Here is a 26,806-nt window from a genome sequence, read left to right as displayed (position 1 = left end):
GACAGAAGAAAACATGACGAACAGGGAGCTTTATCCTCTCAATAGGTTTTACGCATTTTTAATATATCCCTGCAATTTATCACACATGGTGAAAGCAAGCACTGACAAAAATTAAAAGTGGAAGTGGTAAGAGTGTAGCAGTGTTTCCCAAACTTGTGAATGTATACCAATCATACTGGGTTTTTTTAGTTTTTGTTTGTCCCTCCCACACGGCTTTGAAGTTTTCTTTTGAAATGTGTTTCTTTACTATTTGCATAGCTATTCAATATCCACATATACTTTATGTAACAATGAGATTTCAAATTGAAATCATCTTACTCAAGGAAGCTATCAATTAATAACTACTGTTAAAAGACAAAGGAAACTTTTTCTTTTTGACCTGGATTACATGTTAAAACATTCTAACAGCTAATTGAAGGAGATTTTCACAGTGAAAGGAAAAAAGAATGCTATCTGCTGTTTCTTTCTGCCCAGAATGAGGTTAAAACTTTAGGAAAGACAAGGAGATCACAAATTCTCATGTAAGAAATAGCTCAGAAAGCACAGGAAAATGGTTAAGTATGTTATACTTTTAATACAGTCACTGAAATTGAACTAAGTTAGTTTTACAGCAATACAATCTGTATCACCAACATTTATGCCATTTTTAAAAGGAAAAAAACCAAACAATATGCTACTACTGATTGTGCAAACTTAAGAACAAATAACATATTAGAGCTACTCATTACAGTGCGCAATGTCACAGACTGACATCAAGGAATCTCTATTAGCCTATTACTGTACTCATATCCCAGAGAGTAAGAATTTTCAGTGTATTTTAATCAAAGATATAAAAAAACCTTAGATTTTAAATCAACTTAACAATTAAAAACATTCTTTTAAACAATAAAACTTTGATTTTCAGTTTCTGTATTTACAAATAAAGAAGACATTTTTAAAACTGTATTTATCTTAAGATCTGAACTGACTGAATGCAAATACTGCACTACCTTGCAGGAGGATGTAACAGTCTTCATTTAAGGAAAGAAGCTTAATCGTATTATAAGCGCATTTAGTATCTAATAGGAAATTTTGTCAACAATGAAAGGGGATGCTATAGGCAACACATTCTCCTACAGTTTATCTGAGCATTTCCAAGGAGGATTAGCAAGAAAAGGCATTAAATCTTACAGTGATGAAATCCATTACAGATTTTAACCTGAATAACTCTGAAATTGATGAATAGTTGTGTACAAAAACATAAAACTTTTTTTTTTTTTTTTGTAGTTCTCTGCACAAAAACATCAGCACTCCTGTCAGCTGAATTTGCAACCTCAGAGATCATTCTAGAAAAAGGTTTCCTGACCCATTTTGCTTCTACGAGTCCCTAGACTTACTAACACAGTACAGGTTCTGGAAGTAGAACAAATATTCATGAGGCAACTTTCCAGTGACAAACAGGGTAAAACTAAGTATTGTTGCATATCAAGTTGATGCTCATGATAGATGAAAGAGAATACATGATCAAGCCCATAGATTAGGGAGAAAAAAAAGTCCATTTTTCACAGGATAGCAGAAAACTGTTACTTGTTACCTCAGTGCTGTAATAGAGCTCAAGAGACAAGACAAAAATCTGAAATCCTTGGATCAGGGACTGCTTTTCAGAAAGATGGCTGATAACAGAATTCAGTCTACACCATGTATTTTATACTATCTGATTTGTAATAAAACCACTAAAAATCCTAGTAGACTACACGCAACATACATGAGTACATAGAACTACAAGTAGAAAATAGAACTAACAAATCTAAAGCTGTGCAAATACAATTTCTAGACACTTAAAAAAGTAATTGTCATAAGAATGGAAATATAAATCAAACTTCAAATGTTTTCCCAACTTTAAAGGTCAGGAAAAACAAAACCAAAGAGAAATTGTTTTCTGTTTATGTCAACTTTTTATTTCAGTTTAATATAATTAACACTTAACTCTAGTATATAGAAATAATACTAAAAACCCTGAATGCAACATTTTTCTATTGTTCACATTTCCCTGTAAATAGGCCATAAATGTCCATCTAAATAGCTCTTAATATTAAATTCCACAGCTCAGGATTCATTAAAACAGTAGGATCACCCTTATAAGGAACACATTTTTCTTTAACCCGCCATTTGTTAGGACCACATAATTTCATGAATTTTGTCTCTGACCTTTAAGCAAGACTACTGAATAAAATATTCCATGAAAGAAATACAGAGCTTCATTTCATTCTCCAAAAGATAATTGGCAAATATTTTTAAAAGTAAAAAAATATAATAATTATAAAACAAATAGGGAGCTTCAATATATGTTTGACGTTTAATATAGCCTAATGTATTTGAATACACATCCTCATTTTGGTTTTATAGCTTTTATAATGGCATATCAAATATCAGATATGTTATTAGTAAAACAAAAATAAAATGAGGATTTGCTCTGAAATAATTAAATGTCAAACAAATGATTACACATCAAATATTGGATAAATGTTCTCTAAAAATTAATTTCTAATAGTTTAAAAACATTTGACAGATAATTAAGAGGATTAGCAAAACTGCTTTCAAGTTTTAAAGGCCAGTAAAGAACTCAATGCTTTTAACTATTCTATTTTTCAGTTCCTCCTAAAGTGTTCAAGTAGTCTTCACTTACACTTGCTGTGTCTAGACTAGAATATTCATGATTTGGGCATTACTTGTTCTTGTAAGTCATACACTTGATTTCTGATGTTTCTAAACATTTACTTCATCCATCACAGTGAACACTGTATACAGAATACAAAATAAGGATCATTTTACATTATCAAGATCATTCTCTGCCAGGTATTGCTAAATTTCACGTTAAATGAAATGGCAAGACTGAATGGCCTGCATTCTGATAATTTTGGGAACTGTGCCAATAAACATCCCTTTATACAAGATAGCTCTTGTCAGACAAACATGATATTATCATTATGAAGCTTAAATTAATCACTCTGCATCACACAGCATTGAGATAATACAGTTAGACTTCTGTCAGAACTTTCATTTATATGGTACGGCACTGGGAATTTAGTATTATATAAAATGCATTTGACTTACTAAGGAGATTAAAATTAGGCAATGATGATAATTCTTTATAGAAGCTTTGACTTGACAGAATGTCTAATGAGTTTCTTCAGAGACCCAGTTTGACCCATGGATATTTCATATTTGTATTTGTAATCAAAAATTTAAAATGTGATCATGCTCTTTAAAGGTACAGTTTGGAAATCAGAAGCTCTATGAAAGGACGATAAATGCTCACAAGGTCAGATCAGTTCCACAGTGCCATTCGGCTCACCTATACGTTGAGGTGCAAGATACCTGGGAACAAAAACCCCTCACTACTGTTTTGAGAATGGATTTTAAAAAGAACTCTGAAAAGCTCTTACAATTCATGTGCTTTAACATGTTAATACACACTTTATGGCATACGATATATCTGATTTACAGTATAAGGCTGTGCCAGGTCTGACTGAAAGTCTGTCTAGAGCAGTAGTTTCTTAACAGTAAATGCCTAAGGAAGAGTATGTATCCATGCTCTTTCCAGTATATTCTCCTGGTCACCTGAAATTTGCCATTAGGAGTTACTGGCTTGATCTACCATTAATAACAATTTCCTATTATTTAAATAAGCAATAACTTTCACAGTGAAAAAAATTAAATTAGTGAAGAGAATCAGCAAGAGATCCTAGGTCTAGAGCAGTAGGCAGGCCAATTTAGACATGAAGAATGACACACATCAGGGCTATATATGTGAGAAATCACTGCTGGAGCTCAAACAAAAACTCAGGCCTTGCTCAATTCTCTAAATTACATTATAAACATTTCACAACAGCTGGTCCTTCTTGTCCACAAAAAACTATAAATCCATTAGTGAGTCTCTGCAGTGTTTCTGTAACTCTGATTCATTCTGTTCAGAACCACACTTGGCTGCAATAACAGGGGTTTTGTTCTATTTTATTTGGTTTTGTTTGTTTTTTTTTTTTTTAATGGTTTTAATGGTAGAAAACTGAACAGTTATAATTCCTGGTGACAGTCACGCCTATATATGTAGGCTTTCTCTATACACCTATGTGGTACTGAAGTTCTTACTTTAGCCACTAAATCCCTCCAGTATTAGAAAAAAAAAAAAAATTACCAGTGGAGAAGAAAATCTCTACACTTTCAGGTTCATCTGAAAGATGTGTTCATTTATGCAGATGCTTCACATAGTGCTATTCCAGCCTCAAGTGCGTAATTACAGGATGGGCTTATTGAAGGGGGACCAGAAAGTTAAGGGAAGAAAAACGTCTGCCTGGCTTGGCTTCACTGTGCCTTGTGCCTCTATCTGTTACACTTTGAAATCTTTACAACTTTCAGTATAGAAAGCTCCAGTGACAAAACACTATTATAAACCCCTTGGATAAGATCCACATACACTACAGCTGTTACTTTAGTATTTCTGTTAGAAATATTTACTGCTAGGAAAGAAAAAGAAAATTTAGACTGGACAGCAACTGTTTTAATAACAAACTCCCACATGCCCTAATCACTGAAATCTTTGGTGTACTCATAAGTCTTAATATGTTAGCCTTAATTGCTCAGCAAAATGTTGCTAGCATATTACTCATTTTATGATTATTGATGATTGTTTATGCAGAGCTGCTGCCCTGGCAGAGTATATATCTTATTTGATTAGTATCCTTATTGTGATAACTGTATATAAATATACTCCTCAAAGTTATATATGCTGTCATAATCATTTTAATACACGACATGCATTTTTATTTTAAACAGCAACAAATTTCCTATGAACAGAGAACACAGATTTCCTTTAAGCGCCTTAAAAATGCCTTAAGAACCAATAAAACATCTCGGTTTTATGGTAAGCAAAATAATTAAATCATTTAAATAATAATAAAAGAATAAATTACAATAATTTAACTTTGTTTGTTGAATAGGTCCTGAAAGAGGACAAATGGAAGTATGTAGGGAAAGGTTATTGGTGATGTTTTGCCACAGACTTCAGTATGACTAGTCCTTCGCTCTATTTTTATTATTTCCATTACTAATTTATTTATGCGTGTCAATGAAGAGTCCCTTAAGTACACTGGAGTATATAATTTTTATAATAATAACAACAGCAATAACAACAATATTTTCCCCCAAGATCTACATCATATTCAGATGCATAACTAAAATAATGTGAATTTGCATTAATGTAAAATGTGCATATCACATGTACTGATCACTGGAAGAATTTAATGAGTTATTCTGTCTCTTGATAGTCACTGTAAGAGTCAAAGCAGCCACAAGAACATTATGCGACCTCTACTGAAGAACACAATTCTCTCTTATTCATTGCTGTCTTCACAGCTTTTCCCTCTTATCAGTCCCTGGTTATAAATTTGTTCTGTTATTAACAGCCATCTTTCTTGGTCTTGCATTCCAGGACAGTCATTACCAGCTTTGTTTTAGCTGCATTTGGCTTGATCTTTCACACTCTTCCTAAGTACAAATTTTAAGAAGTTTTCAAATTCTATTGTGAAAGATTACATAATTTCTCACATTACACTTTCATGCTGTAAGTTCCTCTGTAAGATCTAAGAACACTTGCAAGTGTGTATACCATTCAAGCCATTCAAGCTATGTTTCTATAGTTTTTCCTGAAAAAAGATGATGCTTTCAGTTTCATATTGAAAGAGCAGTTTCCCCACATAAGAGTTCAAATTCCCTTGGGAATTTGCTTAGAACAAGAAGTACATTTCACAATATTTAGTTCACACTTTTTATTAATAGCATTTAATTTTTATTTTATAATGTTATAATTTAAGTTTATTTTATTTTTATTAGTAGTATTTAAAGCTATTATTAATAATAATAGCTTAAATATATATAATAAATAATTGCTGTATTATTATTAATAAAGCTATTAGTACAACTTTTTATTTTCATTACCTTTCTCCCAATTTCTTTTCCACTTCCTGCATCATAAAATGTCATCACTGCTTTCAGTGAAGGTCAACTCTTCCTTATTCAATCAATTTCTTCAGTGTAAAAGCAGAGACATTTGTTTACATCATGGAAGGTTCCCAGGCAATTCTACCATGCAGTTCTCTGAATAAGCCAAAGACTGCTCTCCTAAAGACCACAGCTCTAACTCTCACTGTTCACTATCACAGCCCTCCTCTCAACACTGAGCTTAATCACTGCACCCAAACTTGCCACTCATGGCAACAGTTGCCTCCAGTTCTCCCCTGTTTGAGCAGCAAGCCAGGTAGGTCCCTGGTTGGATTCAAAAGCTGTTTCCAAATGCAGCTTATGAACTTCATGGGTTGCCTGAAGAATGCCACCATCCTAAAAGATGGTTGAAATCTGCCATGAAAACAAAGGCCTACCTGCAGGAGACTTCTTCCAGTAGCTTCTAATAAGTCACATCACCTACCTCCCCAAGGACAGGTGGGTCCATACCAGACCTCAACCAAAACCTCCCTGTCTGTTCCTTCCTGCTCCGACCGTGAACCAAACAGGAGCTGCACATGTCCAGTTTGGCTCTGCACAGCCAAAGATCTAACTAACCAAGGGCACAACTCCTACTCCTCCTTTTCTGTGTCCGTCCTTTCCAATATGGCACATAAAATGCATTGCCTCAGCGACGTAATCTGCCTGCCAAATCCACAAGAAGTATTACATCACATCAAAACACATTCATATTACATATTACTTTCTGAGGCAGTCAGAAATATTATAAACACAGTTGATTCTTCCCTTTGATACAGTCTAGACTAGTACGCTTTTTAAAATGCCTTTTACAGAAATATGAATCTAGGATTTCCTGCTCAAGCTGAAGAGCAGCCAGGAAAGAGGCTAGCCAAAATCAGGATACCCTCACAGAGCAAATTCTGGCAACCACAGTTCACTCCCTCATGGGAAAGGGTTACTACCATGTCCCTAAGCACCACATCTACATGTGTTTTAAATACCTCCAGCGACAGGGACTCAACCATTACCCTGAGCAGCCTGTTCCAGTGCCTGGGTGGATCCCATGCGGCCCCACAGACTTGTGTGTGCCTAGGTGCTGTAGCTGGACACTGACCATTTCCCCTTGGATTATGGGGGCTTTGTTCTGCTCCCCATCCATGTCTTCTAGCTCAGACGGCTGGGTACCTGGAGAACAAATAGTCTTACTATTAAAGACAGAAGCAAAGAAGGCATTAGGTACCTCAGCCTTCTCCTCACCCTTTGTCACTATGTTTTCCCCTGTATCCAGTAAAGGATGGAGATTCTCCTTAGCTCTCCTCTTGTTCATGTATTTATAGAAACATTTTTTATTGCCTTTTACAGCAGTAGTCAGGTTAAGTTCTAGTTGGGCTTTGGCCCTGCAAATTTTCTTCCTGCATAAACTCACAATGTCCTTGTAGTCCTCCTGAGTGGCCTGCCCCTTCTTCCAAAGGTCAAACACTTTCTTTTGGCAGTTTTGCTATTGTTTCTTTTTTTTTTTCTGGGAATTTCAGCAACAGCTCTCTGTTCAGCCAGGCTGGTCTTCCCTGCCAGCTTGTCTGTCAGCACATGCGGACAACTTGCTCCTACACCTTTAAGGTTTCCTTCCTGAGTAATGTCCAGCCTTCCTGGACTCCTTTGCTCTTCAGGACTGCCTCCCACTGCTGAAATAAGCACATTATTTTTCATAACCTCTTTAGCAATAATTTTGAGTGTCTAAGTAAGCACTGACACTTTCAATAGCTTAAAACATTTTTTCTGCATTAGCATTAAAAAATACTATTTGTAATAATCTAGGAGATTCAGATTTTGTTCTAAGACATATAATAAGAAAAAGTTCAGCTTCAATTACATGTTACAGTAGAAACATGGGATCTCCAGGTTCAGGTTTGATGTTATTTTTATAATGCAGCAGACAAAGCATCCTCTAGAAAAAAAGTGGCTGTCTAATACGTATTTCATGAAATACAGGGTCATCAATTTATAACTTAGCCTAGTTTTAAAAACTTTTTTTTTCGCTCTCATAAGCATCTCGACAGAACAAAGACACTTGATTCTGATTTTAAAAAATCCTCTCTGAAATAGAATTTTTTTTACATTTCACAAATTTGAACTTACCAACTGTAAGATCTGACTCCATTCATAATTAGTAAGGCTGAACGAATCCTTTCACATTCTTTCCAGAGGTACAAAATAAGGTAATGTATTTATTACATCTAAAGGCAGATGTAGAATCTAAACCCCTCACTAAATTCCTAATTCAGAGGGGCCCAGAATATTTAAGAGGTTATCAATACATTTGTCAGTGAGAAAAGGCATCTTATACATACATTAAACTTTCTACAATGAATAAGTATCTCATCTGTGTTCTGCTAATTAGTTGTGGAGTGAGGAAGAACATTATTTTTCAAGGAATATTAACAAGACACTGTTAACTCTAATCTTTAGACCTCAATTAATATCACCAAATGCAAATGTCACATATAACACTGAATTAAGAATTGTTTTGGAAATATTCTCTCAGCAGAAATACCGGCATGCTGCTTGATGAAAAGAAGTTTTTGCAGACCAAGTTACTTTTGTATATTATACATTGGAAAAAACAAAAAAAAAAAGAGGAAGGTCAACTAACACAATTCATACAAAGACAGAAGTGTTAGAATGCATAAAAATATAGTTTCAGCTAGCAAGTACTTGGTCACCACTCAATATACCAGTAATTTATGATCCATATGTATATTTTTAACCAAGATCAGATTAAGGGGCTAAAACCTTGTGAGATTCAAATAGCTTTCCCACTTTTAACTCTCAAATAGATTACTTTCTGATTGCTCATGATTAGTTTATTGATAAGGAAAGTCAGATGGTTTTGGAAAGGTGGTATATTTACAGACTAGGTCATATTAATACTTTAAGACTGTATTCTGTCTTAAATAGTGGACAGTAGCAGATGCTTAGGGAAAGAGTGCAAAAAGCAGGAGACAGGTACTATCCCAAATTGCAGCAATTGGTCTTTAAGGGACTTTCTGAGCTGCACATTACATGAAAACTACTATCAAATAGTACAAGTTGCATAAACCACAATCCATTATCAGCTTTTGTTCAAAAAACTAACAGCACTTTTTTTTCACCATTACTCCTTCCTTTCCTCTATTAGATTCAGCCATTCCACACATACCTTCAGAGTAAAATATACCTTCCCAGAAGCTAAAAAATGCTTCCTCTATTCCCATCTTGGACTGTCTTGTAAAAACATCAATTCTAGGACAGAAAGAAACCAACATAAATTATCGATTACCTGTTTTTCAGCTTGACCATAATCCGATCCTTGGGGTGATAAGAAGTGACAAATATGACCATTGTTTTTTGCTTTATCTCGAAGACCCATAGCAGTTCGTACTGTGGCATTTCTAGCATGAACAAACACCATCACCTTAAGATAGAAATAAACAGGGCTGATGAGACATTAGAGAATCTTATTCAAATAATGAAAACATTTTTAAGCACTTACAAAATATTTGCTATAAAAATGAAGAATAATAGTTAATACATGACATACTGATGAAAACTAATGTTGCTTAAGAAGAATTAAAGGGTGAGCCTGCCTATATTGCATTTAATAATTTCAAAGAAGTTTTGAGAAGGTTCTCTTTTTTTTACATCTTTAGTCTTTAAAAGATAGGGAACAATTGTTGGCAATAAATAGTTCATGTTCACAAAGTAGGGAGACTACCATTTATGTAAAGAGTTGTGTTACTTGATACATCCTAAGTGATCTGGAAAAGCAAATAGTGAGGTGATAAATTCCCTGATGGTATGACTGGACTCTGAGGCAGCTGAAATAAAAAATCACTATAAAGAACCTCAGGAAGGTATTGCACTCCCAAACCACTGGACAATCAGAGAGAAGGATGAAATCAAGCACCAACAACTGAAAAAACACATACATTTTAAACTAACAGATATGATTATGGGTTTAAAACCACATGCTATCTCTCAGTAAGATACCTTAGAAATACTGTAGATTATCCTTGATAATATCAACTAAGAGTTGAGTGGTAATCAAAAAATATTTTTACCCATGTCTGCAGTCGGCTTTGGAAATACAGTTGGGTTTATCCAATGAACCCCCCTGTCACTTGATTATCCCTATTACCACATATGATATCTGAACCAAGAGACAGCAATGAGACATTAATACTTATTCCTTTAGATGTGAATAGGAAGCAATTTAAACCGATATTAAATTAAGATTCACTGCAAGGCCCATTTAAGATGAATGACGGCAGTAAGCCCCTGATTGGTGTAGAAAGGGAAAAAACTATTAAATACCACTTAATTTCAGTGTTATATACATTTTAAATGTCTGTTAACTTCATACTGCTGGGACAGGTACACTACGGAAAACACTCTATATTGTCTTCCTAAACACTATGTATTAACCAGGGTTTGCTTAAATTGACTCCACATACTTGATCAGACAATTCTTCATTTTGATGAAGTACAACAATTTCTCTCTTCTTAAAACTCATAAATGGAAAAGTCTGAGTGCCTGGCTCTTGAGTAAATGGCAAATGCTATTTTGCAAGTCTATCTCATTTCAGCTGAAAATGTAACCATAGAGTTACAGTTCCGTTTTAACAGAGCTGTAGTTCCAGCTGAATTTCAAGATTGGTATTTCAAAATCCAGGGATTAATCGTGGGTTTAATTTCGGCCTTTTTGCATCATCATGCTTGTATCAACTTGCCGTGTATAACTGACTTACGGTAAATAAAACGCTATTAAGAAAGTAGGGGTATTTAGGGTATAAGTTATAGTCTCTGTTCTTAATTTGGAAATTCATAATTTATAAACCTGTAATGTATATATAATTTTATACAAAAGTAGACATAATAGTTGTATAATTATATGTATTAGAAATTTATAATCAAAGCCAAGAAAATTAATTCAGGTAACAATACATGGAAAAGATAAAAAGAGAAACAATGCGTGCATAACTATTTGCTTACTGGGAGCAATTACTTGTTACCTTTTTAGCATATTTGATACCTCACTCCATCACCAATTTAGTAACACTGTGAGTCCTACAACTATTATCTTTCATATCTGAGTAGAAATATTCTCAGACACATGTCACATACTGGCAAAATCTTTTTAAGATTTCTTCAAAAAGTAAGAGAACCACTGCATAACAGAAGTACAGTGTATATCCCTTCTGCCTGCATTAATTGTTTAAGGATTACCTGTCTATTTATTTTTTTGTATTTTTTTCTATAGAAAGCTTAAATAAAACTAACATAACTACTCAAAGGAACAATTTCCTATTATTAAAAGATCCACTAGGTCTTCTTCACTGAATTCTTGCTTATTATTAACTTGGTATCAACAAGTTTCACTGAAAACAAATATCCACTTTTAAAGTCAACTTGATTTTATAGTTTATTAATTTGTTTCCTTGTTAAAAGAAGTCATATTAGCATTTGATTCTTTCCTGCATAGATTAAAAAGTAATGTTGTGAAAATAGCTAAATTCTGAAGTGTAAAAACATTTGATGTGTTGATTTCCTTACTAAAAAAAAAAAAAAAAAAAAAGGGTGAGGGGGAGAGATAAAAAAGGAAAAAAAAAGTGATATATGCACTAAGAAGTTTTACAATTTAACCACTGGTTGACTGGTTTTACATTATATTTTAATATTTTAAATTCTATTCTTATTTCAGTTTTGCACTAATTTTGAAATCACTACTTATATATTAAATCTAAAATAGCAACTTTGAGAATGGTATTTACACAGCATTAATATTAAATAAGTTCAAACCTATTAAACTAATATATTTCTGCATGCAGACATAATATTTATAAATATCTTACTAGTTCTCCTGACCTTTTAGAAGTTCCTAGTCAAAGACCAAATGAAGTGAGATCTGACTGAATTTTTTGGAGTGGGTGAGAGTTAAACGGCTGGAAGGAGAAAGCTAAAAGAGTAGCGGCAAGCAGGCATGCTTTTAAAATTTGCAAGAAACTAATAAAAACAGTCATATAAAATAGCAAGTAAATCTGCACAGAGGTGTGTATTTATATCCGATAAACTTCTCAATTAACCAGAGTATAATTCTTTATGGCTTGTTTAAACAAGAGACAGAGAAAGAGTCCTATTAGGAGGTAACTTCAAACTAAACAAGCTCAGTAAAAAAAAACCAAACAGGTGGTAAAACCATAAGTCTACAGTTACACGAAATAGAGCACAGACTACTAGTCGCAGAAAAGATGACAGTAAAAGCAAGGCCCTTAACTGAAGAATCTTTCTTTTGATTATGAAGTAAATGAGCAGCAACTGCAGTGATTGTATAGAGCCCATTCCTGAAGCTGCAAGTGTGAAGAAAATCCCTCTTAGCTCCAGTGATAATCAGGCAGAACCTTAAGGAACTGACATTCTGAAGTCAGCTGTCACTATGATGTCCTGGTCCTGCTGAGACAGTAAGAAGTAACACCAAAAAGATAAGAAAATATTATTTTAAAGACAGAGAAGAAAATTTGTTATTATTCAGGTTTCTTCTCCATAAAAGTAGTACCCTCGTGAATGAAGCAGTAATATTCATATCTAATTTTTACTAGTCATTCAGAAATATTAGAAACTCAACTTAATATGAATGTCTGTAGATAAGTAAGATCTAATAGCTGACACTATCCTAGAGAATTATACAAACATACAAATGTAAGTATATGTGTAGCTGAACCTTGGCCACTGAACATTTGTAAAATGACTATATAGCTTTATTTTTGCAACACTTTCCTGTCAATTAACATACTTTAAAACACACCATTAAATAATCAGTTTGCTTCAGTAGAAAATGATCTGAACCCTTTTCCAAAGTCTGGCACCTTGATTTTATTTGAAAATATGTCAAACTTGAGGATTAATCTAAGAAATGGAAAAATATTATGTAGGTCTATGGAAGATTTACCAATGTAATAGTAGTACAGAACTGGGCACACCCGCAGTCATCTACTTGAGATGATAGATAAGATACCTATGAGATCAAGAAATGCAGATACTGGAAGCAGAGCTATTGAGGGGTACTAGAAAAGACCAAAATGCCTTCAAAAATAAGACCATAAAATAAATTTATATTTCCCAGAAAAATGGAACTCCTGGCAGACTGCTTTACATTATAGAGTCCAGGGTACTGGACTGTATTAAAACCAAAACTACTCCTCAGTTAAAAAAGTCCACAAGAATATTATTACTGTAACAGCAGGATCACTGATTCAAGAGCCGTGAAAACACGAATCAAACTGTTTCTTTATTCTTTTTTTTTTCTGTTTCTTTATGCTGCTGAGAATGTCAGCAGCACTGGAAAGAAGAGCTGGAGTCTTTTACCTAAATCCTACTAAAACCTTCTTTTCTTATCACTGCCTGCCATAATATATGTTCAGAAACAGTCCTGGGAACTTTAGGAACTTTGATACTAAGAGATACTCAGTTTAGAAACTTCAAGAACTGGAAAACAGATGGATTTGGACCACACTTACTTTAGGCTCCAAGGTCCATTCATCTTTAACCATTATACTTGATAAATGTCAATACATTTAACTAAAAACTTCCTTCTGGTATCCAATACTATATATAAAAATGAAGTGAAGCCATAAAGAGCATCAACATTTTCTTTTACTCCATTTACCCAACTAACTGAGAGGTTAAATATTTAAAAAGCATATGTTTTTTGATATCAGCAGAGGCTTGCTACTGACGATAAAACTTCTGCAATGATTTCTAAAGCTCCTGCCTACATGCAGCTGAAACTAAACAGGACAAGTGCAATTCCATGCTGGGTTTTCCACAAGAATTGAAAAAGGAGTAGCCTCTTTCTCTGTCAGGGAGATGTTTCAAGGGCATCACTTGGAATAGCAGCTGGGCAGAAGAAATAAAAAAAAAAAAATCTAACCCTGAAACCTGGAATTGCCAACCATGACCTGAAAGACCCAGCTGGGATACCATGCAAATATGTAGAAAACAGAATGGTGCTAAATTACAAAGCTGGTCTTTAACAAATACAGTTTGTATTTAATCTTCCTTCTTGCATCGAAATATCATCTGCCACATTTTGTATGCAAAACAGACAACATTCAATTAATGAAGCAAGATCTAGTTTTTTACCTTGTTTTATTCTAACAGACTCTAAACAAACCCTGCTCTCAAGAATCAAAAATTCCGTAATGGTTTCTGATGTGAGGTTAATCGTTACAAGAAGTCAATTACACAACAACAACAACAAAAAAAAGCATAAAGATTGGTTCCTCATATTCCCATTTTGCAAGTGAAACTAAGGTTAAGTGTATTCACTAAGTGTGAAACTTCAGATGAGATCATATTGCTTACTATATGAGACTTGATAAACTCAAAGCAGAGTCCCTATTAACTCCATTGAAGCCATGAGCATCCAACACAATCATCAAATCAATGTTTTCTAAGTCACAATTCTCAAAATTCAGAAGCTCTGATTAGTATGTACTTCTGAAGAATTTTATTTCAGCACCTTTAGTTTCTGTAACATCAGACAAACTATCAGAGACAGGGACAAAATCTGGATCTTCAGTGAAGTGTTTCTTTGTCCTACATAACAGACCATCCCTTCTTTTACTATTATTCTCTACCGTATCCATCACACGATTTTAATCTTCTGGAATGAAGATGTGACACAGAACTACTTTAACATATTAAATCTCTCACGCTAAACAAACTAAAAGAAATAAAGGTTTAATGCACAAAACCCCTCAGAATATCCACTGTTTAAAGAATACATTTGATACTCTCTTAACACTTTTCATATGACTGCTGCTGCTGCATCTTACAGAATCATTTTATGACAATGTCTGACTTCACAGCAATTATTTATTCAGAAAGATGTAAGGCCTTATTATGTAAAAAGTAACTAAGAAACAAGCATTGTATAACCCCTACCCTGTACAATTCTTATAGGAAGATACCTAATTTTCAGGTATGTAGCATGTTTTCTTTACAAAATTTATCTCCCACCACTTTTAAACTAACAATGTACACTTGAATTCATTGAATTCATGAATACTTTTAAGTATTTCATGATCACGTATCATCACCTGACGAAATTTTTATGTTTAAAATGATTGCACAAATTGCTGACAATAAAAAGAACTCCTCGGTGAGAGGTAGACAGACACAAAGTGTGATTACAAAAAACAGGTCGCTTTATTAGCCGATTAGAGGTGCCCAATCTTAAGGTTAATTTTGACTTGTAATCTCTGTACATCACCAAATGTTTGTAAAGAACCAGCCCCAGCTAAAAATTCACAAATGAAAACATTCAAGCCTTGTTGGTAAGCATTTACCAAATACGTTGTGGGAAAGCAATATAGTCTTAAAAGGGTTAATTTAGCCTGTCCTAACTGTGTCAGAGAAAATTATATTTCAGCAGCAAAATCTCTGTGCTTTAAATTATGCAAATAGGTTAGGAAAAGTAATTTAGAATACAGAGAGGAGCAGTTCCACAGCTACAAGCTGTGTAATTAGATCTGTACTCCACAGTTCAAAGCTAGCTCTGGGCTATATAGACCTAGTGCTGAAAGTGTCTGCTGCTGCTCTCCTGAAACCAAAGCTTTTAAATAATAGAAAATATACAACAAAGGAGAAAGCAAACGTTTCTAGCTAGGCTACCTTCCCAGAATTGTCTTAAAGTATGAAACAAATCAAATGTTTTAACTAAAGACCTACAGACTTTGGTTAAAAGTCACAATAGGAGGTGCTTGCATTCCCCAAGTGTTGCATATTCTAGGTTGCAATCTTTCTGAAACACCATCACCAAAGCACTGAAGAGTGTGCAATTATTCAAAATGCCTGTGAGAACCAGTACTTTTCTGTTATCAGAGACATGTAACTAGACCATAGTATGACTTACGTTTTCACTTAGAGGAGCAACAGAAAACACACTACATATACATGTAACAAAAATGTCTAAAATAACTCATGAAAATGTATAATCATGTACTCAAAATACTTTTTTTCTGCCTTGGACAGCAAAGATGCTTGCACTAACTTTTGCTACTGGAAAAGGCATCATTCCAACACTCTCTAGGATAACTCTGAAATGGTGCATTCATCTTTTTAGCGAAACACACTGACTATCTTTCCATCTCATTAGAGTGCTGGTCACTCGAATGCTTGAGTTCTGTGTTACTTAACACCTACCCTGGAGGACAGAAGGCCTAGGTTTTGCCACCCATTTTGCATCACATTTTTAAAGGAAATTAAGATGAAACAATGAATTTGTTTAATGCAATGTCGGTATTAGTTATGTAGATAAGAGACAAGTATATATACTTTATTCTAGCTGCAAGACACTGGTTTCACCCAGCTAAATCTTTATGACATGCTCTTTTATGTGATATCCAGTTCTTGACCTGGGTATTACTTCTACTGAAATGAACAGTTAGGGATATGGATCAACAGATCAATCTAACCACCATTTTCTCCCTTATGGTCAGCAGGAAATCTCCTCCAAGTATTTTATAAAAACTCAATTCCTAATGAGGTTTCAACATTTCTCCCCAAGAAATGCTGACTACAACTACTTATGTTAAAAACATCATCCTTTGCACCTCATTAAATAGAACCATCTCCTAGACTAAGTACAAATCACTGCTGTCTAGCCTCATTCTAAGGAATAATAAAATTGTTTCTCTCTTCTGTAGTGATTTATCCCCAACTGCAAGGTACAGTTCAAAATTCTAGTGCCTAGCATTTACAGAATGAAAAGTATATTCCATGGAAAATATAAATTAGAACAACACATGCAGCTCAATAATAGCTCTTGATCAAAAATACTCACTGCAAAACCAGAATGTCTTGATTACCAGTTCTGACAGCATGACAGTGTATAAATTTGGTTTCCAATTTAAGATAACTATCCAGAACTAGTAACTAAAAGAACAGCAACAAAGTATACAAAATAAGAGTTTTTATAAGATGATCTATACTAAAGCTTAAAAAGTTTAATGTAGAAGCCTTGCCTTTATTTTAGCAGATTTTTGTATTTTGCATGTTAAAGTTTTTTCTCTGCTATTAAACAAAGTTCTGCATTAAAGTTCTGTATCAAACAACACCATGGGAATGGAAAAAGCTGAACAGGCTGTGTCACTTACCAAGGCAACAAGAGAATTTGAATTTATTTTCTAATTAGTTTAATTCATTTTCACATATCTTGTATTTAAAAGAAATATTGATATAATCTGCATGTGTTATTAGGATATTCTACATTGCAGAAAATTGAAAGGTTACCAAGTGCCTACAAACTAGTTCTAACGAGGCATTCCATTATCCTTCCTTTTCTATAGTAGATTCTTCACAATTTAAAAGCAGACTGCATTTACTCATCATATAAAATTAAATAATGTGCATTAAAATACATGAGTTTTCATTCAAGTCTGAGAGATCAAAAATGCCAAAAAAAAAAAAAAAATCAGCAAGAGTCACCATTAAAACATCTTTGCATTCAAAAGAAATATTTAGCAAACTCTGCTGAAGAACAAAGCTACAGTATTTTAATATATTTAAAATACAGTATTTTAACAGAAAATATTAACTAATAACAATGACCAAGAAATTTATAATGCTGCATCAACCACCACTCACTAATCACTACTGTAATGTGATCTATTTTGAACTCTTGATAGATTGCCATTAATTAATCTGTGCTGTTTTAATTATTCACTTACATAAATTACTTCTGATTATCCCTGTTTAAACAAAAAAAAGGATTTTTGAAAGAACCTGTACAGAGTCTAATTTAAAAAATAATCTATTTAACATAGCTATTTATCTGATTATACTCCTATTTAAAGATACTATCTTTTAAGGGTAATAAGTCCTATTTAGTTTAAAGATATTTTTACCATCATAATGTGCACTTGCTCATTTGTTTAGCTGTAATAATACTACTTTTTAATGATATCTCTCCTGTAATTGCATTTTTTGTATTTCTTTTAGTGTGGAAATGCACTTTTTATTTAAGATGTGCCCACTCCAATGAATAGCATATAGTACAGTCCCATCTAATTTTTATTATTATTCCTGGAATTCTATGTAAAAAGCTATGCTAAACACATTACATTGGAACTACTTTCTTAACTTTTTTCCTATCTGCCTTTCCTTAATTTAGCCTTTTGTGTTCTAAATCTATCCATACAAAAGGCTCTACTATCATACACATTTTGAAATACTACCATCTTTCTTATTCTTTATTTTCATTTCTCTTAAGGTTTCTTTCTTGATGCACCTCCTGCTCTGTCTGCTCTGACTTGTTACAGTCTTTATTGTTGTAACTCTATTCTTAATATAAACTTAATTGCTCCTGGTTTTATTATCTTCCTTTTTCCTTGTCTTTGTTCTCTCCTTGTTTTATTTTTTCTAGCAAAAGTTCTCCCTTTTTAAATATAGACTTTTAAACACAGAACTTGTTCAGAATCCTGAACTCAACCATTTCATGGTCGCTGCAGCCAAGGCTTCTTACAGCATTCACATCCCCAACCTGCCCTTCCATTTCTGTAAGCACAAGGTCCGGCACAGCATCAACCCCCTTCAGCTCCTCAATCATCTGTGCTAGAAAGTAGTCATCAATGCACTCCAGACAATTACTGGATTGCTTTTGCCCTGCTGTATTCCCTTCCAGCAGATACTGGGGTGGTAAAGTTCCCCTCGAAGACAACGGACAGTGAACATGAGGCTCCTTCTTGTCTGAAGAAGGCCTCATCTACTGTATTCCTTATCAGCAGGTCTAGAGGAAACTCCCACAATAGTGTTGCTCATGTCTGCCTGCTGGATAATCCTCTTCCTAAGCTCTCAGCTGGCTCATCATCCATCCCTAGGCAGAACTCCAGACATGTGAGTATCACATCACATCTTTGATCTCAATATGATTTTAGCTTAGCAACTGGATGCGGATCCCCAATTTCTCCTTTTTGTTCCATATGCTGCATGTAGTAGTGCAGAGGCATTTCAGAGAGGCACTCAGTTATGCTCATGCAAAACATGACACTATGTTTTCTGCCACTATATAAAAATGAAAGAAATAGGGGTCTGGTGTCATTTCCATTCAAACCTATGGATAAAACAGTTCTGGATGCGTAAATTTGACATTAAGCCTCTAGCATTAAAATAGAAGACTGATGATATCAAACTTTTACAATGAAGAACAGTCAGTGCAGCAGGACTAATGGGAGATGCTTCTGAGTAAAAAGTACTCACTCATATGAAACTTCATGACTCTTCCTCTGTACACACATAACAGTTATAAATATCTTCCACTAATGTATGCTGACTGGTACATCTGGTTTAATTTATATTAGGAAGTTCTAAATTATTACTTACTTTTAAAATGGGAAGAACGTATGTGTACAATCTTAGTTCCTTATATTTTGAATTATATCAAATGGCCTACAAAATAAATGCTCAGTTATGGAATCAATGCTTAAATATGGATTCTGGATACTAAAGGAAACCTGACTCAGAACAGCATAACGGGATCTATGCTATCTTCAATTTGTAGCACTAGCCAACTATACTACAAAATGCAGAAGAAAAATGAATAAGTTAAAGTGAAAGTAGAGGGCAAATTATTCAATAAGAGACATAACCAAACAACATTTTCCTGTATCCTATAAGTAGTAGGAATTATTCTGAATTTTAACTGACAGGCTAGAAACGGTAACAGCAATATCTATTCTTGTATAGAAAATTAAGCAAGAAAAGCTAGTCTATTAATATGCAAATATATGTCATTAGGCAGTTAACTGCATTTTTGCAGATGCCAATGGACTTGAACGACAATTATTATTAAAAATTATAAGCAGCTTTTAGCCGCATTTTTTTTCTTAGAAAAGTAAGATAATGCAATAATTTATTTCAAGCATTTCCCCATGTCCTGTTCTGACATTAACTAGTTTGACTTTGTACAATAAAATATTTCTACATTATAATGAATTTTACTTTTGACAAATATTGCTCCAGAATATGATTCGTCATGTCTACTGAATCTCTTCTTGTGCTTCCAAAACTATTCATACTTGTATGTATACCATCCATACTATGAAAAAAGTAACCCAAAAGCCAGAAGTGAGAAGCAAATTCTATTCAGCTTTACTGAAGGAAAGGAACATAGAGGATACAGGAGAAATCTTAATATCTATTCCCATTCCTTTTACTTACATAAAAAGATTAAGAGAATTGCCATGTCAACTGCTGTATTTTCGGGTTTTGTAAGGTAACATAAATAAACCTAAAAAACCATAAAACTAAACAATTAAAGAACAGAAAACTCAGGTCTTCTAGCTTATTCCTTGTCAGTACTAATTTAAAAACATAGACCATTATCCAGATACCCAGATTCTTTTTCTTCTAATCAATAGGCTTTAATCATCAGAAAATTGAAGAAATGCCTTCAAGTATAAGCAATGTTTTTAATGTGGAAGTTAAAAAATTATGAAGAATTTAAATTATGCTATACTTGGCAAACAATGGTAAACTGTGCTAGAATTGTAATGTTCCTCATAAATCCATACCTGATATACCTAGCACTTCTCAAGATATCCTCTCCTATATAAGAATATTATAAATATATCTTGATTAAATACATGAGAGTATATAAATGTTAACATATTCTCCGTGGAGTCATCTCTGCGGTCACCACTATCAACACCACAGCACTACATATGTGAGAAATATACTCTGGACTGTGAACAGAAGTACAAAGTCAAAAGGAATTTCTTAGTGCCTTGATAAAAATATTTATTTCCCATCCTCATGAATTTTTCAAAATAACTTATTATCTGTAGCATCCTATATTACTGTATATTTCAAATTAAAACCCACTAATGACATTACGACTGGATTCTCTAGTAAAATCTGTTAAAAAGTGTGTAATAGGCTTAAGGTCTTGGACAGTAGTTATCATGCTACATTTTGAGTAATATACAGAAGTTATGTATATTAGTGTCAATAATCAGGAAGTTTATTAGTTGATACTATCTATTTTGTTAAATAAACTAAGCAGAAAGATCCATTTCTTTTCAGGCTTCAGAGCAAGAATTTTCAAAAGCTTTGGACCACTGATAATCCTCAACATGTCTTCCGGAGCATCATTCATCCTTGCCATTATATTGTTAATGGAGAAAAAAATGAAGCTGGTAGGGACCCACAGACTTAACTTCCTAAATCTTCTAGACCACTAAATAATCTGCTGTCCTGTGTTTGAAAGCAGCTTTTTTAACATAGAGTTAAATAAAAGTCATCTTGTTAGGCTGCAAGAGTGGTCAGGCTGCCCTTACCACACTTGTAAGCTGTACATCTGTAAGTTAACACTATTATTTCATTCAAATATAATTTTAGGCTATGAAAAGTTACTAATTTGGAATTAAATCTGACTTTTTGTTTCGGTGATTCAATGTTCATTTTAGTACTTGAAGAGTAATTCTAAATAGCAGCACTTGCTACCTGAAACACTTGTACTACCTATACCAACATGATTATGTGGCTGTGCAAGACTACAGAGATAAGCTGAACACCTCATGAACTCATAATTAATGGAAGGATTAAATTGGTGCTTCTGGTCTACATACATTCATCATGAACACCTGAGTACACATACATGGACAAGCTACTATGTAAATACAAACGTATATGCAAAAATTAGCATAAGGCACAGAAATACAGCAAACAAATATTTAGAAGGGTACCTAATTGAAAAATAATGGGTTGTTATGGCTTCCCTTTGCAGCAATTTCCTCAGCCGTTCATATAGACAGTTGACAAGTTATTAAATGTTTAAAGCCAGATTTGACCAGAAAATGCAAAGGAAAATACTACATATGTACCATTCGACAATAACATGAAACTTCTGGTATATAACATTTTTTTGAAGAGCATCTTCTACACAGCATATCAATATAGCATTTTTAATTAAAGTAAGATATGAAGTTTCATTTATTCAGGCATAAGATTATATTAACTATTATATCCCTAATATTGCAAAAGGCAGTTAATGTGGAAATGTGCATAAATAAATGATGAAGATGCAGAACATAAAAATAGCGCACTATCACTGAATTAGTTTGTTATGATTTTGTTAAAGAAACCACACAAATGGGCCCTAATAGCACAAAAAACTGCAAAAGAAATAGTACAGAAAACTATCCAAAGAATTCAAGACTTCTCTTAATTGGCTACTGCAGAAATAACATCTAAAATCATCAACCATAATCCACATATTCTGCCAGACCACTTTACCTTCGGTATTTGTGTATTTTTATATACTTACATACATGTGTACATATAGAAAATAGAAGCAATATATACATGTATGTATATGCAAAGAAGCTACACCAGGTGACACAATAGAAGCAATCTGTATAGATACAGAGTTACAAAAACAGACTGAAATAAGCTCTTTAGGCTGTAATATGGAAATCTAGGGAAAAAGCCCAATCTAGATAAAGAATACATTTTAACAAATCCAGTAACTTTTCAGAGTTAATTGTCCAAAGTGTGCTATAAACACTATTCCACCCTGAAAAACTACTAGGACAAGCTTAATTCTCAAGATACTAAGTGCCAGACAGACCTCTGAAGAAAATACTGGTCTATTAAATCTTATCTTATGACACAGCTATAAAAGCATTGTCAACAGTTGCAGTAACTAAGCTTATTAAACTTTTATCTTCACATGGCTTCTGCAACGAAATAACCGCTGGAAAAATGATAATAAAGAAATTTAATCCATCATTTTTACAAATGAAATTAATACCTGTCAAATTCACTTCTGACAATTTAATATAATAGATTTAAAATACCTACTCTGTTAATTTTTTGGTTTAAGATAGCTTTGCAAGAAAAGCAAGATGACACTTCTTAGTCCTGCAACATTCAAGTAAATTATTGTAAACAGAGAACAATTACAGACAAAGTGAATTCTTTATGTGCAATATATAGCACAGAAACAGTTTTGACTATATGAATTCAAGTGTAACTTGTTTCTGATCTGTGACATCAAGACTTATGGTTTGAAAGAGTATGTTAATTCTAAAAAGGTTGCTCTGTCTCTACTGGTTTATAGTACCTAAGGCCTGCTCAGCTCAAGTTAACCAGAATTGTTGCTAAATATGTAGGAATACTACTACTGCATTAAATTTGGTTGTTGTGGTGAGGTTTCCAATAGCTATTTACTGTTTCAAAAATCCAGGTTGTTTGCAACAGACAACCTGGCACCTTAAGCCACCAAAAAAGCCCTTCCCTGCATGTTGAAACCACTTCCTGTAAAGCCATGATGTGCCCTCAGTATTTATGTACTGACACGTTGAGCCTCAATGCCCATGCAGACAGCAAAGCCAATGCTGTTGGTGCAGAAGGACCACAGAAAGATGTCGGAACTTCCACTAAACAGTCTGGTTTTTGCTAGGAACTGAAAATACCAAGCTCACTGAGAAAATGAACTTTTGAGGATTTTCACTGACTACTAGACCTATGGAAGAAAGTTAAATCAGACAATACGTCATCTCACAGTTACACAGAAACCTCTAAAAAGCAGTGGGAAAAGAGACATTAATTGTCTTAAAAAGGAAAAGATGGTTTGGAAAACAGCAGAATGCCAAAGGTTCTCCAAGTTGAAAACTGTAATAAATAGCCAAACTGGCAGATGAGCAAATTGCATTGGGTAAACTTAGGACTTAAACATAGATATCTGTGGCTGAAGACAAGTAGAGTAACAGAGTATTGGAAGTCAGAAAAAAAAACATACAGGGAAGTAAGACGCAGACAGTAAATACAGAAGATCTGCTGAAACAACACCAAGGGCAAAGAGAACACAGGACTTCTTTTGAAGGTTTAAGTAATATCAAAGAGAATCAGGTATGAGGAACAAAAAAAAAAAAAAAAGAAAAGGTTGCAGAAACAGACAAAATGAGTAGTCTGGGGAACATGGCAAAAACAAGGGAGTTTTATGAGTGCAGTTTGAGGAAGTACTTCCTCTGAAACCTTTCAAAGAACTTCAGCATCTCTCCAATTCTTAATGCAAGAAATTAACAACAAGATCCCAAGAAATCTTATGCAATTTCAGGTTTTTACTTTTTTTTTTTTTTTTTTTTAATCGAGAGAATATTTAGACCACAACGAAAAAAAAAAAAAAAGGAAAGACAATTAACAGTAAGATTCTAACAGAATTCATAACTGCAGAAGTACTTAAGAGGTGATAGGGACAAAGGGAAAAACATGATCATCTCTCTGTAATCAAGGTAATCGGATAAAACAGCAAAGGGTCATCAGGAGATATAATGGACGTGAACCTGTACAACAACAGCAATGATCAGAGTCAAAAAGAGTTAATTTCATTGGATAGTAACTTAAGCAACTCAAACTTGGCAAAAAGCAACAGCTGCATATCTTTCAGATAAAGAGCTTTAATGTAAAGTTAAAATTTACATATGATTTGTTTCAGAGGAAAAAAAACACCTCACCATAAAAATACTATGTCATTTCTCAAAACTTCTAAAAACATTGCCATTTCTCAAAGCATAACATGACAAGGGGGTTTTCCCCTCATACACTGTTACAATAAAGCCAGCATGCAGTGTCCTAAACAGGTTAGCAATGCAATGTTTCAATTTGTTATAAAAATTTTGTTGACACATATGGCCTTCATTCACTGTCTTTATTGCTTTCATGAGGTTCCCTACAGGCTGCCTCAGAAAAGTGCTACCTGCTCCCCAGAAACTGTTGCCATTAGATGCCTGTCTCATAGGGCTGTAAAGTGTGAAGAAGCTTTTTCAGCACTGTAGCTGAATTAAAGCTGTTAATGCACATGGCCCACTACTGGTGACTGCCTGACAACAGACAGCTGTAATCACTTTGAGGGAATGACAATTTTCAGTGACTGCGCCTTCACCCAGTCTTCAAGGGAACAGTACCCAAGAAGATAACTGCTGGCAAAAATATCTGCAACTGAGTGTGGAGTCATGTTCTCTGATGAATGGTGTGCAATTTCAGGGGTTTTTTTATTTAAAGATTCTTTATTTAAAGATCCTTTATTTAAAGATTCTTTATTTAAAGATTCTTTATTTAAAGACTTTTGTTTATTAAGAGGTAGAAATAAAACGCCAAAAGCATAAATCAGTCTGAGAGGGTGTAACATCTTTTTAGATAATATCAGAACATAGTAAATTTGAAGTATGACATGAAAACAAATATTCACCAGCTAATATCAAGTACAGAAGGCCAGTCCCAGGAAAGCAGACTCACCAGCAGGAGAGGTTCCCACTTAAAGCAGTGTTAAGAGGTAGGATCTGACAGAGAAAACTCTTAATGAAGATCTACATTGTTAGTAATCCTACAAAAAGAGCACACTGACTTACAAAGCACCTGGAAACCTTTGGGACATTTTGGATCTTAATCCTTCAGTCATGATAAAAAGTTTCTGTAACAAAACCCCTAGAAAACTCAGCAGGGCAAGCCATCTATCATTATACCTTTCCTCAAGTTAAACAAGAGGAGAATTATGCTATAAGACAAATGTTACAGTTTCAGCTGCATTTGGTAATTCAAAGTGAAGCCTACAAATGAGATATCTCATTAGTTTGAGCAGATGGATCAAAATTAAAGGCTGAATCACCAACTCTTAATTTCCCAGTAGCCAGGAAGAGCTTGAAGTCTTGCAGAGGATGAATGTTGAAAAATCAACATAAAAAGCTTCTCTCCATCTGTCAAAACACATGCCTGTAGAATGCAACTACCTCTTACCAGCCTTAGTCTTAAAAAAATGAAAACATATATACATCTATTAAGAACACTTTGTCAAACATCACACTGTAACCTATAATATGCTGGGAACACATCAGCGTGACTTCCAAAAGAGTAAATTATTTGGTTCTGGTATGGTAGAATTCTTTGAAAATGAGTTAACAGAACAGTAGATAAACAATGTTGAATTTAATTTATTAAGACATTCCAAAGACTCTGGTAAAGAATCTTAAGGGACAACACTGTGAAAGTCTGATGGCCACTGGAAGGTGTACATTAACTTGCAGAATTTTAGAAAAGGAAACGTATTTTTGTCTAATTCTGGTACTGCCTTCTTGTGCTTCAGAACAAACAAAATAGGTACGTTTTTGGCTCTCTCGAGCATAGCTGATGAGGTCTGTGTCTGTCATACATGACTGCCTGAATAATGATAAAATTCCAACCATGCCCTGAATTCCATACAGATATACAACTGCTGTAGATTTTTTTTTTCTTCTGAAGTTTTGGGGGAGAAGGTATAAATACATATTTCTAAGAAGAACATTTAGAAATAATCACTGCTTTGTGAAAAAGCAAACAACTTTGCATACACAGAGCATGACAGTTACAGACTATGGTGAGCGTGGATACAAGTTAATGGACTTCTTAAAACCAGGAAAATCAGAAGATGGTGATAACTTTAGAAGATCAAAGACTATTCTCAAAATTGTGAAAAGACACTAAAGAAAACTTTCCTAGTATAATATTCATCATATTCACTCATCATATTCATCTTCCACTATGGTGCAAGCAGCTCAATGCAGTTGTATCTACATAACTTTTTTTTTTATTGCATTTTTTTAATATCTGCAGTTGGTTTAAAGATTAGACAGATCATTTTTCATAGCATACTCATTAACAGGAAAAATTCCTAATTTTTAGTATGTGGTAAACCACAACATACTGTAATTAACTGTATTGTGCAATGATCTGATATGCA

The 26,806-nt window shown here is 34.0% G+C and overlaps 1 protein-coding gene across 4 annotated transcripts in view; it reads right to left on the bottom strand.

The window, feature by feature from the left end:
- The window catches only part of ASCC3 (activating signal cointegrator 1 complex subunit 3), a 282,281-nt gene that overhangs the window by 122,155 nt on the left and 133,320 nt on the right, over positions 1–26,806 (bottom strand). For all 4 annotated transcript variants that reach the window (XR_013956598.1, XM_080615418.1, XM_080615419.1 and 1 more), the window contains exon 14: positions 9,314–9,448. Coding sequence is in view for 3 of the 4 variants with exons in the window: in XM_080615418.1 (XP_080471544.1) it covers positions 9,314–9,448 (135 nt within the window). In the remaining variant the exon portion in view is untranslated. The remainder of the gene's footprint in view (positions 1–9,313; positions 9,449–26,806) is intronic.

Source organism: Psittacula echo (genome assembly GCF_963264785.1).
Source record: "Psittacula echo genome assembly, chromosome: 4".
Taxonomy (NCBI): domain Eukaryota; kingdom Metazoa; phylum Chordata; class Aves; order Psittaciformes; family Psittacidae; genus Psittacula; species Psittacula echo.
Note: the sequence above shows the minus strand (reverse complement) of the source record. Positions and strands in the feature narration are given on the sequence as shown.